Below are 13047 nucleotides of genomic sequence, written 5' to 3'. Positions count from 1 at the left end.
TAGAACACAGTACTGCTCTCCTGGCTGGAGACCCGTCGAAGTGTTTTGGAGTAAATATGAATTAGTTTTTCCAAGCTTCTCTTTGTAGTTTGGGCCTCTGACTTATCACACGGGACATTTTAGTTTTTATCACATACCTACATATTTCCTAAAGCTGGAATGACTTCCCAACTAGAACTTTGTTATTGATGAATGTCATTGGTTTTCTCCCCTTTCCCGCTAACTACAAGCTGAGCATCTCAATACTCAAAACTGGGAAACTTGTTACCACTCAGCAGCGACTGGTTAATGAACTAAGTTCAGATTTAAAAAGGGGGGTTAGGGTGGGGGGAGTTGTATAAACAATAAAAGGATGAAAACTGGAACCCAAGAAGAGATAAATCATAAATAGTTGGTCTCAACAGAGACAGTTGAGGTCTTTGGGCACAAGAAAGGATCATTATAAATTTATTTACTTATTTACTTATTTATGGCTGCATTGGGTCTTTGTTGCTGCACGTGGGCTTTTCTCTAGTTGTGGTGAGCAGGGGCTACTCTTTGTTGCGGTGCGCTGGCTTCTCACTGCAGTGGCTTCTCTTGTGGAGCACGGGCTCTAGGCGTGTGGGCTTCAGTAGTGTGGCTCGCGGGCCTAGGGCTCAGGCTCAGTAGTTGTGGTGCACGGGCTTAGCTGCTCCACAGCACGTGGGATCTTCCTGGACCACGGCTCAAACCTGTGTCCCCTGCATCGGTAGGCAGATTCTTAACCACTGCGCCACCAGGGAAGCCCAAGAAAGGGTCATTACACGTAAAGAAATTTGTTCTCTATTCCCCACCAGGACAGAGGAGAACGATATGCATAAAATTCGAGCAGAGGGCTTCCCTGGTGGTGCAGTGGTTGAGAGTCCGCCTGCCGATGCAGGGGACACGGGTTTGTGCCCCGGTCCAGGAAGATCCCACATGCCGCAGAGCAGCTAGGCCCGTGAGCCGTGGCCACTGGGCCTGCGCGTCCGGAGCCTGTGCTCCGCAACGGGAGAGGCCACAGCAGTGAGAGGCCCGCATACTGCAAAAAAAAAAAAAAAAAAATTCCAGCAGAAATCTTTAAATTGTAATAAAGTTCCTAGCAGTTAAAGGTCTTTATTTCATAGTTCACTGTTGTTGAGTTTCAGAGTAAACTCTCTTTCTTCTGAGGTGATCTGCACCAAGAAGGACCTAAATTAGTGGAGTTGGTTTATGGCCAATCCCATCTAGCTGAAAAGGGGAAGGATGGAATATTCTTTGGAACGTCCTTGCTAGCTCTGGATTTTTAGTAACAAGAAGGGCCTTCCTTTGGTGATAAGAAGATGGAAGGAAATAATGTACTAAGCTAGTGATCAACACCAAACGTCAGCAAGTGCTCTTCTAACGACACCTTTCAAGAGTACTCCTCACCCAAAATTATGGCTTGATCTTTGAGAAACCCACTAGGATTCTAGGTCTTAAATTTTGTGAAGTTGGGCCTACCAAAACCATAGTAATCCTCCTTTCTAAAATCCAGTCATTTGAAATTACAGCCTTATTTTTCTGTCACTCTTTTCAACAATGCCACTTTCTTCATCCAATCTACTGATTCGCCAGTCAGTTTTTCAGACTTCAACTTGTTCCAGGGTTTCTATCAGACTGTCCTGCCATCCGCCATCCTCCCAGCCCTAAGCACCGCAGCTGCTCCTTGTGTACTAGCCAGCTAAATCTCTTGGCACTGTTTTCCTTACTCATCACCCTCCACCTACTACGTCTGGAACAGTCTCCCACTTCCATCTGCCATTTTATTTCTCTCATCTCTGTCTTATCATTGCCTCAGAAGTGCACCTCTCCCAGGAAGCCTTCCTTAATCAAGATCAAGGACTCCTCAGACTACAGCAGACATCACCTGACACAGATGTCTAATGCACTTTTAGAACAGGACTTGCCTTCCAAGGATAAGAGGCAACCCCTTTATAAGCAACTCAGGGTGATGCTGGTGGTAGGATACGTTTTCTAAGAGACAGGACTATATCAAGAAAACCACAAGCCGCCCTTTTGAAACACTGAAGTCCTTTATTCTATTTCCCTCAGATCCTACGAGTTTCCTTTTCATTTGTTATCCCCTAGATGAAGTCTATTAGCAAACTGCATGCATATTTACAGCAGTCAAGAAGTTTGAGCAGATACTTCCAACAAAGCATACAATATTTGAATTAGATATTTTGAATGTTGAAAGAATTAAAGAAATCAGTCAGCTACTGGAGGTAATTTGTGCAGATTCTGAAGTATTTCTATACAACTTTGCTTCTAACAGAAAAGGGAAAACGCTGACTCTGAGTTTGGCTTCTTATTGTGCAGAAAGATTTGAGGACCAAGTTTCAGATGTGGTGGGGTCACTCACCCTCATATCTAGTGAGTTCCATATATGAAAAGGCTTTCCTTTTGTTTTACAAGTAGCTCTTATTGTAGGCTAGCCTTTCACCATTGAGAAATTAGGGTTCAGGTCTTAATCTAAGCAACACTGAGGTTAATTGTATCACCTCCATCCTCAGGGGTCTGGTATCCAGGGAAGCCAAGGGTGAGAATAGGGTGAGCCCAGGACACACATGTTAGCAGAGATAATGCAGCGTGATGAGGCGTGCATCCAACCCCCTAAGTGTGCTTTAGTTACCAGAATATTTGACACACCCACAAATTAAGTAGCAAAACATTTTAATCCATTAATTCTAAAAATAACAGAGACATTTTATATCCAGTGCCACCTCCTCAAAAGTCTACTGCAGATTAGACAGCCAGACTGCAACTTACAAAGCCAGACATTAAAGTTGAAGATGCAGTTTGGGACAAGACCATCATGGGGAGATTTTCCTCCTCTTTGCTCATAAACATAAGTTGTCAGCTTAAAAGAATCCTCAGACAGAAAGAGAAAGCTTTCTCTCTCTATAACCTCTTTATTTTAAATCTGTCTGTAATGTTTGAAGGCAAAACAGATAATCAGAAAACCAACCTCGCAAGTAAGTACAAGGATCTGAGCTGGACTCCTGGGACTAAAGACTGGTTTAGTTCTATTTCTACCAACACTGTGATGTGAGGTACCATGGTTCTTGTTTTCGTTACAAGAGGTGTTAGGAATGAATGCCCACACACAATTAATAATAGCTTATCTAGCACATAGCTCTGCAGCACAGTACCAACAACAGGAGTATTTTAAAGCCGGGTGGAGAAGAAAGTAGACATTAATACAACCTAAGGTTTCCTTTGTTCTTCCCCTCTTTTTACAAGGAGAATTCAGCTCAAAAACAAAACTCCACAATGCCCGTACTGTCCTTTGGCCCACCAGGCCTGGAGAGCCTCAGGCTTTAGTGATGTATCCTTCTCGGATGAGGAAATCATAGATTTTCCGGGTTTTGTTCACGTCTATCTTGATGAGTGCTCTTGCCTGTGCCAGTCTCAAGCCTCCTTGCTTGTTACATTCGTTCAGTAGAGCAGATTTGTATTCTAAATAGGCTCCTGGGACCAATCTCACCATCTGACAGAGCTGCAAGACATGGCAAATTTAATAAACGTTAACATCTGTCATTCTCATAATTTAATCCAGCAGGTATAGCCAAAATAAAATGTAAAGAGTGACATCAACCTCCAACTACTTATAGGAGCTGCTGGTGGCTAGATTACATTCCAGTTTGTCTTTTCTTTGGAGAGAATACTCTCTAAAGGCAGACAGAAAAAGGCAGAGTCTGATGCCGGGAGAGCTCCAGCACCTATCGGCTGGCTCACCTGGGTCTGTCAGGGATACAAGTCTGTGTCCTGAGGAGCGGTGTGGAGTAGAGGCCCGGCACCTTCCAGCTCAGCCAGTCAGGGAGGAGCCACAGGGCACTGTGCGGGTGGGGCTGCTGATACTTGGGTTCCCAAGTATGAATCGCATTATTTTTAGTATCGGCGTAAATCTTTAGTCCCTGATTTTGTGATTACATTTCCTACTCTGGAGGGAGAAGAGATATAGAGACCTTGCTAAGAGGTCACTTTAACTGCTAAAAAGCTAGAAACCTGGCTCGATTCCAGTTCACCTGCTACTATCCAGAAATGAACAGCCTGAGGTTACCACTTTGTGGGTAAGGATAAAAACTGCTTGAAACTTCAGGCCATTCCACCCTTGATTCAGAATGGCAGTACTTCTTCAGCAATACTTGGATATAACATACACCTCCTTCTACTCCCAAACTAATCTTTACTGTTCCTACCGGGTAAAATAAAAGACTAATACTAGCGCCTACTCCATGACTTTTCCTTACTGTCTGACCTGAATTACTGATACAGAGTGGCAGATGAAGACACTGATCTTGGGAACCGTAAAAGGAGCACACGAGGAACAAAGAGGATCCTCTCTTGGAATGGACTTGAGATCTGCGGCACATTCTTTTGAAAACGCTTGATGATGACCCTCCTTTTGAGGCTGGATTTAAAGTTTAGAAACGGCCAAAAGTAATATGAAGAATCACATCCGGTGATTATAATGTAAAAGAAAAGTAGGTCATGGCTTTTTTAATCAAAATTAATGTGCGACTATATACGATGATGAATTCCTCTTTTATGCTTACACACATACTATGGAGACAATTCAAAAATCTTTTAAGTGATGGTCATATTGTTGGAATAACAGTGGAACTTCTGAAAATGCCCACTCTAATAGGAAATAATCATTTTCATATACCAGTTATTTTAAGTTTGAAACAAATTAAATTCATTGACATAAAGCACAGCACAGTATCTAGCACATGGTAAATGCTCAATAAATGATAGCTGCTATTATTTAGATTTACATCTCACATGTTCTTCTCTCAGGAGATGAATGGCGGCTGGGTGATAAGGAAAGGAGTCCTTGAGACCTGCTGAGGTCAGCGCTTTAGCACCTAGACCTCTGGGATGGACTAGAGCTGTACATGCACGTGTGTGACATGAACAGAGCAAAACGGGTTTGATCCTGTAACATGTTTTTAATGACAACTCAATGAATAACCAGCCCCTACTCTCTTTCTTCTAACCAGCTCCCCTTCTTTTTGTTACCTCCTTTTCTTTTTCATTCAACTTCTCTGTGCCAGGGAGGCCAGTGAGGTTCAAGGGCGGTGCACTTCGTCTACCTACAGATATAGACAGAAAAAGGCATATATTTCATAAGAGTGACAGTCCCTCGGGTGTTAAGTGTATAACAAAGTTCACCACAGTCAGGCCAGTTAGGTGCACGATTACTATACATAGCTGCATATATACTCCTCAGGCCTCAGTTTATCTGGCAACACAGGTATCCCAATGTTCACTTGAAAATAAAAACAGTAAGCCATGTGCCCTCTGCTCTGATAAAATACACATATAATCACACATACCTCAGTGTCAAATACGGCTATTCTTCCCAAACCAGTAGGAGATTCTAAAATCTACAGCCCAGATGTCGTCCAGTTAAGAAAGGTCACACACTGCCTGCCTCGACAGCTGATGAATGGAAATAACAACTCTGCGTGAGAGACATTTCCTAACCTTGCCACTCTGCCAGCAGTGCAAGGCAAACATGGTAATTAACCACGTACCGTTCGCCTTGAGATCAAAGGCAGAGTGTTAGGCCGGCAAAAGGCCCTTATTTATTACGTGAGGGAATATCTGTTCCTTCCAAAGTAGCCCTGTTTACCTGAAAGATCTGAACAGAGGAATGAGCCACTATATGGCAAAGTAGAGGCTGAGGTGAACTCACATACCTGAGAAAGAAACCCAAGCATGAGGTCACTGCCCAGGATAGGAAGCCTGATGTGCAAAACCTTTTGGTTTTGTTTTGAATGTATACTTGAATGAATGGACTGTGTTAAACAAAAGAAAATTCAGAGCAATACGTTACATTTCATGGGGGGGGTTGCCGGTTTAGGTGGTGGAGAGAAAGGGGATGGACTGTTGCAGCCTGCTGTACTACAAAACAGACTTCTCTGTAATATCAACAAAGGGGATGAGGACTTCTCCATAACTGACAGGCCTAGCCATGCCCTAAGTGCTCAAAATGGGAGGCTACAATCATTGGGTGCCTCAGCAAAGTCCCCAGAGGCTGGGTTACGATCGGGGATCCAGGCTTCCAGCTCTGCACTACTTTAGGAGCAACTCAGAGCATGAAGAGGAGCAAGGGGTCGCCTCAACCTAAACACAGGGCGTGCGGAAGGCAAATGCCCGCCTAGGACGCAGCAAAGAGCAAGGGCGAATGGTTCAGAGGAGCTTGGTCACGTCCATTCATTCATTTTAATTAGCCAATATTAAGTTATTTGTATTTCTGTATTTAGATTGGGGAGGGGTTGGATGTAAGAAACTTAAAAACTTGGATTTAACTGTCTTGGCTATTCCCTAAAAGACACTCTTTTCTCCTTTAAATATTAAGCAATTATTACTTGAAACAAAGGAATAAATGAAAAAAAAATTTTCATCCATAAAGTCGCCTTTTCTGAGCCCTGTCTAGATCCTGAATCTGAGAGATTGTGAATGGGATCACAAGGTCTGTTGTTCCAAGCTTCCAAAAAATGGTAAAACTGCAAGTGGGTCATCTTTTTGCCAAGTCCAATCTGTAATTGGTGGAGCAGCCTGTATGTTCTGACCAGGGGAAGTGGCTAATCTACCATATGGAGCAGGGGTGAATGATAACCAAGAAAACAGGCAAAGAAACACCATGATCTTGGACCACAGTTCTACAACTAATACCACCCCAAACTACCATTCACTGATTACCAAGAACCAAGGATTACCAGATAGCATATGGCTTAATCTTACTCTGTAAACTAACCTCAAAAGACGAAATACCCAAAGAGATAAGAAATAGAAATACCTGAAGTCTCCAACTTATAAAGAAAGTCTTGCTTTTCTGGCAAGTAATATGTTTCTTTGCTCATATGGGATACAAAGCCTCTAATTATCCCCTATGAGACAAATCTCAAAGTTTGTGGTAGACAGCGTCATAGTAAACTAACTGCCCATGAACATTGGTAAAATAGAGAAAACACCTGTGTGGAGTTCTTTCTTCCCCTGTCTTTGTACTCCAAACCTGAGGAAAGTCCTGTTTGGCCATGAATATTCTAAAAGCTTGCTTATGTTTATAAATTGGGATAACACTTAATTACCATTCCTCTGCCTAAGCACCCAGCTCCCACACAGGCTGAAGGGATTGCTGGGTTACCATAACCCCTAGAATGAAAACTTCACAATCAAGACCTGCTCCAGCCTAAAAAACAATTACCTGAATTCGAAGCCATTGGTACGGAAGGACTCAGGCCAGAATCACTACAAAGAAGAAGAGGAATTTAAACTTATATCACATCAAAGAAAGCCATTTCCAAAAGCCCATGTGAGACTGGGTGACACTTATCAGGTCAGTTACTTTGAAGAGAAGTAATGAGACAGACTGTATTATGTTTTACAGGATATCCCAACTGTACTACCTAGGAAAGGAAATCTGTTCCAGAGAAGGAAATTGCTTGGATTTGTTAAGAAGCGTTCTTGGCCTGGCACATCACAAAGACCATTCATGGGGAAAGGAGAGGAACATGATTCTCCAATGAAAATCATACCAATAGAAACAGAGGGAGAAAGAAAGCATGGGGAGGGAATTTACTAATTAAAAAAAATAAGGTCAAAGTAGCAAAGTAGGATTCTAGGAGGCCAGTTATGTTTCTCAAAACTCTCAGTATGGTACTGTTTCTTTTTTTTTTTTTTTTTTTTTTTGCGGTACGCAGGCCTCTCACTGTTGTGGCCTCTCCCGTTGCGGAGCACAGGCTCCGAACGCGCAGGCTCAGCGGCCATGGCTCACGGGCCCAGCCGCTCTGCGGCATGTGGGATCTTCCCGGACCGGGACACGGATCCGCGTCCCCTGCATCGGCAGGCGGACTCTCAACCACTGCGCCACCAGGGAAGCCCAGTGTGGTATTGTTTCTGAGACTGCCTGCTAAAATTTTCTGAATTCTTCTAGTCACCCAATTATTACTGCCCTGCCATGTAGGATAGGGTGCCCACAGAATTCTCTGAAAATACAGGTAAAGGCCAAATCCTCCAAGAGGTTGCTCCTTCCCCCTGGAGTAATTCCTCACATGTCAGCCTGCCGGCGGAGCCACTGCTGGCAGGCGCTACTGTCCTGGATGTACTGGAGAACCTCCGAGAGCATAGTGCGTTTGAGGCGTTCCTCTTCTCGAGTCTTCTTGAGGTGATCATAGGTTCTGGCACCTGGAGGTATTAAAAAACACTGCGACTACAATGACAACGCAGCAGAACTAACCGAAGGGTTTCCTAACTCATCAGCAAACTTCATCTTTTTTAATTTTTAATTTAAAATTTTTTTTGGCCGTGCCGCAAGGCTTGTGGGATCTTAGTTCCCCAACCAGGGACTGAACTCCAGGCCCACGCAGTGAAAGCGCCGAGTCCTAACCACTGGACCACCAGGGAATTCCCAGTCATTTTTAAATTTCCTTTGCAAAACTGCTTCCACAATTATTTTTCTAAGAGCAAAGTCATTTCCCCTAGTTTGAAATCCCTTTTTTGACAAGAAATAAAAATATTTTTATTCCTTTTCTACCTTTAAGACATTTTGGGGAAAAATCCCCAAAACAGAAAATTACAAGGAGTCCCTCATATTTCCATCCCCTAAAAGTAACTTTTAATATTGTCATATTTACTTCCTGTTCTATATTTTTCTATCCATATATTTTTCCAAGTCACACAAGTGCTATACACATACACTCTTCCTTAAAAAGCAGTTAGAATTACAAATAAAAATAAATCCTCATTGACCAGTACCATTCCTTTCCCCTCTTTCCCAGAGGCAACCAATATCAGGTAACCCAAACCTGGTATCAGAGTCTTTATACGCATCTTGATAAACAGTTGCATAGTGTTTTCTACATGTTACAAATGTATACAGGATCCAAAATATCACACCAGTGGGTTTCAAACAGTGTTTCACAGAGGCCCAGGATACCATGAAAATATCTCAGGGATTACGGGGAAGAGCAAGGGCACCAGCACATACCAGTGGTCCTGTGCTCCACACATGACCTGAACCATCAGACTTCAACCAAAGTAGTTCTACTTTTATCTTATTTATGGATTAGTGTCCCACATAAAATTTCATTTTGTAAACTGTTTCCATTGTTAGAAATAAAGAGCCATTACAGCAGGCTGAACTTATACCCACAGGGCTACTTCTTGTGAGCAGTGGGTGATAGCTTTCAACCAACAGCAAGAAGGAGGAAATGCCGAAGATCATTCCAACAATAACAACAAAATGACAGAAACTGCCATTTACTGAGGATTTACTGTGTGCCAGGTATTGTGCTATGTTTTCATGCATCATCTCTAACTTAATCTTTTTTTAAAAAAAAAAATTTATTTATTTATTTGGTTGCACCGGGTCTTAGTTGCGGCACGCGGGATCTTTAGTTGTGGCATGTGGGATCTAGTTCCCTGACCTGGGATCGAACCCGGGTGCCCTGCATTGGGAGCGCGGAGTCTTAACCGCTGGACCACCAGGGAAGTCCCTCTAATTTAATCTTCATACTAACTCTAAGAGACTTGGAAAATTGAAATGAACAGAATTATAGATCTGGTGAAAGAACAGCCAGAATTCAAACCCAAGCTGTCCAAGTCTAGACCTCAGCTCTTAACTACTAACACACACTACCTTCCCTTATGACCTGGCTCTACTACAACTAGCTCCTTAATCACTTTAAACTTTAGTCTCTCCATTAAATGAAAATAACAATAAGTTTGTTACAAGAATTAAATGACACGATCCAGGTGAAGTGCACAGGGTAGGGCCTGGTGCATGGTAAACTGTTAGCTGCTATGAATATAATTATCACTACCTCAAGTAACTGGGATGCAAGCGCCTAGAACCAGCTGAAGCTCCCTTAATAAGAACGATCAGACTATGCATCACTAAATTTAAAAAGGCTGAGGCTAAAAACTGGAATACAAAATCCTTTTCTTCAGAGGCCACTACGGAATCCTAAATCTAAAACAGCATCTCTCTTTTCTCTGTGTCGTAACTTTTATTTCACCTCAGATAATCCATATAATGGTATTTTATAAGGATTAAATAGGTGAAACTTTATGGGAAAGATTGAAAACTCATTCTGAAATGTGAAAGCTTGTTTAAAAAAAAAAACTCCATGGCACCTCAAACAGAGACACCCTCTATGTGTTTGGAAGACTTGCCCTCTGATTTAGTGTGTACCTTAAGCATACTTACTACAAAAATTGGTAATGCCTGCTGTCCTGTATTCCTGGAGCCTCTTGATTTCCCTTCGGAGTTCGAATTCCACTGTTTATCCCCCCGAAAACAACAAAGGAGAAAAATTGGAAAAACAAAATCAACATTAATGAGCACTTTTACTGTTGAATATTTTCAGTAATTCTGCCTTCTATAAAAGACTGGGCAATTCCATTTGGGGAATCCTAATTGTTGCTAATATCTCATTAGAAATTTTACCCAAAAGCTGACAAAAATGTACTCCAGCTGTCTTTTGGCTTCTGTCTCCAGCTGCTTCCTAGAAAACTTATAGTGAACTGGTTGAATTCATTTAGCTACAGAAGTAATGAATATAACTTTTTAAACCACCAAGTTTCCCTGCTCTATTTATTCTCTGTTAAGAGTTCTAGTCACAAAACCAAATTCTTTTATGAAACCTGTCTCTGGTATTACTTGATGTGGCCCTTTTGCCAGGGAAGGACAAAAGCTCTGGGCTTCAAGTCCTGGATAGCTTCTTTACAGCTTTTCTCCTATAGGAACAAAAGAGCATTGTGTTTTCCATAAATCAAAGATTTCTGCCTCCTCTGAGCACATAGATCAGGTTGCACCGCTTGGGTTATTATGTGATGGAACATTCAAATTTGGGTGCTTTGAAACAGAGGATGAAGGAAGAACCTGGACAATCCATGGGGTGTTGTTCTTTGGAGTGACACATAAACCAGGGATGGCACAAACTGGGACAGGAAGTGAAGGATAAATCACCCAGGATAAATCACACAAAGAATGCCAACAAAGAGGGTGTCTGGTGAGGACAACCAACCTGGCTCAGATACATGCCTACAATGTCATGCAAGAAATGTCTGCATGATGAGTACATGATAAGAGCCTTCATGAAGTACCTTTCCAGAACTAAACTTGGGGGTCAAACACCTGACTCTCATGAGTAAAGGTATAGACTTAGCCCCCCAGTCCAGATTGTTTTATAGTCTAGGCCTTACTGCCTTAACAACTTCAATTTTTTACGGTGAGAAATCAAATGGTAACTAGATAGAGCTCTCTCAGGGAAAAAGGCAAGAAAATGATGGAAGTACCATATACTATCTTGATGAGTCGTCCAACTCTGTCCCCACTTAAAAAACTAGTTTTAATACTAAAATAATTATGAACAAAATAATACGATTTGCTTCAAGGGCTTCCCTGGTGGCGCAGTGGTTGAGACTCTGCCTGCTGATGCAGGGGACACGGGTTCGTGCCCCGGTCCAGGAAGATCCCACATGCCGTGGAGCGGCTGGGCCCGTGAGCCATGGCCGCTGAGCCTGCGCGTCCGGAGCCTGTGCTCCGCAACAGGAGAGGCCGCAACAGTGAGAGGCCCACGTACCGCAAAAAAAAAAAAATAATAATAATATGATTTGCTTCAAAATAATCCAGTTGAGGATGGGAGGGGAGTGGGTGGTAAAGATGAAACTGGATTGGCCATGTGTTGATAATTGCTGAAGTTGGGTGATGGACACATGGGGTTCATTATACTATGATCTCTATTTTTGCATGTATTTGAAAACTCCCATAATAAAAAGGGGGAAAAACTACTAACCTATTGTTTATCTGAGGGGAAAACAAGCCACTAGGCTTTTTAAGCTCTTTTCTCCCACCCCCAAAGTCCCAAATTAATCTCATAGTAATAAAGTGGAAGAAATACCAAAAAATCCACTTATTTATTTACAGGACTTCACATAAAACACACCACTATCTCTCCTATTTAAATAAAAACACACACACAAATATTTGCTCAAGGTTAAAAAACCACCTACATGCATGGCTTTCAATGAACTTGTCATGTTCCACTGGCCCCACTATCCTTGCAAATCGCCTCATTGTTTCATAAAGGTCTTGGACTTCCTTGGGATACCGCCGTTCCATTACTACAGAGAAAGTAAAGAATATAAAGATCTCTAAGTTTTCTGCATTTTTTTTTTTACAAGAAGTAAAATGGAAGAACATTATTCCTAACCTCATATGACTAACTTACCAATGACAGGAAGCAAACTGGAAAGCTAAGAATGCAGCACACTAATCATAATGATAAGAGAATCAGAGTGACTATGACGCAGAGAGGTTGTTATCACTGGAGAGCATCTGCACTGCTGAGCACCCTGGAGACCTCCACACCTTGCTGCCTCTTAATCTATACAAGGGCAGGAAGTACTGGCAGTAACAGGAAAGATGATTAGATCGTGTGTTCTCAGAAACAATGTGGGGCAAAATCTCTGGTATTAACTTCTGCAGAGGGCTTCCCTGGTGGTACAGTGGTTAAGATCCACCTGCCAACACAGGGGACACGGGTTCAAGCCCTGGTCTGGGAAGATCCCACATGCTGCGGAGCAACTAAGCCCGTGCGCCACAACTACTGAGCCCGTACTCTAGAGCCTGCGAGCCACAACTACTGAGCTCACACGCCACAACTACCGAAGCCCACGCGCCTAGAGCCCGTGCTCCGCAACAAGAGAAGCCACCGCAATGAGAAGCCTGCGCACCGCAACTAACAGTAGCCCCCGCTCACCACAACTAGAGAAAGCCCGCACGTGGCAACGATGACCCAACGCGGCCAAAAAATAATAAACAAATAAATTAAAAAAATAAAAAATAACTTCTGCAGAACAAGGGAAGTGCAGACATATTAATTCATCTAGAAGAGGTAGATTAGCCTGGAAAAAGTGTGATCTCTTGCACGCTCCACCAAAAATAAAAATCTCTGTAACTACATATCCTCAAATGAGGCATTTATTTCTTCACTTTCTACATGGGTCATT

General features: G+C 42.6%; 1 protein-coding gene across 15 annotated transcripts in view; it reads right to left on the bottom strand.

Annotated features, from left to right (window-relative positions):
- Nucleotides 1-975: 975 nt before the first annotated feature.
- The window catches only part of TADA2A (transcriptional adaptor 2A), a 49407-nt gene continuing 37335 nt past the window's right edge, over nt 976-13047 (bottom strand). For 6 of the 15 annotated variants that reach the window (XM_022552596.2, XM_089901023.1, XM_089901022.1 and 3 more), the window contains 6 exons: nt 12049-12159; nt 10241-10312; nt 8085-8217; nt 7238-7281; nt 5044-5117; nt 980-3517 (listed from right to left, as the gene is read on the bottom strand). In XM_022552596.2, the coding sequence (XP_022408304.1) occupies nt 3332-3517; nt 5044-5117; nt 7238-7281; nt 8085-8217; nt 10241-10312; nt 12049-12159 (620 nt within the window). In that variant the 3' untranslated portion in view covers nt 980-3331. Of the gene's footprint in view, nt 3518-5043; nt 5118-7237; nt 7282-8084; nt 8218-10240; nt 10313-12048; nt 12160-13047 lie in introns of all 15 variants that reach the window. The other 9 variants (XM_089901028.1, XM_089901027.1, XM_089901034.1 and 6 more) reach the window with 6 other exon arrangements.

The sequence above is a fragment of the Delphinapterus leucas genome, chromosome 19 (genome assembly GCF_059928025.1).
Source record: "Delphinapterus leucas isolate spDelLeu-1000000601 "Yukka" chromosome 19, BTC_Dleu_Yukka2, whole genome shotgun sequence".
In the NCBI taxonomy this organism is placed as follows: domain Eukaryota; kingdom Metazoa; phylum Chordata; class Mammalia; order Artiodactyla; family Monodontidae; genus Delphinapterus; species Delphinapterus leucas.
The sequence above is the reverse complement of the archived record's forward strand: the minus strand, read 5'-3'. Positions and strand labels throughout refer to the sequence as shown.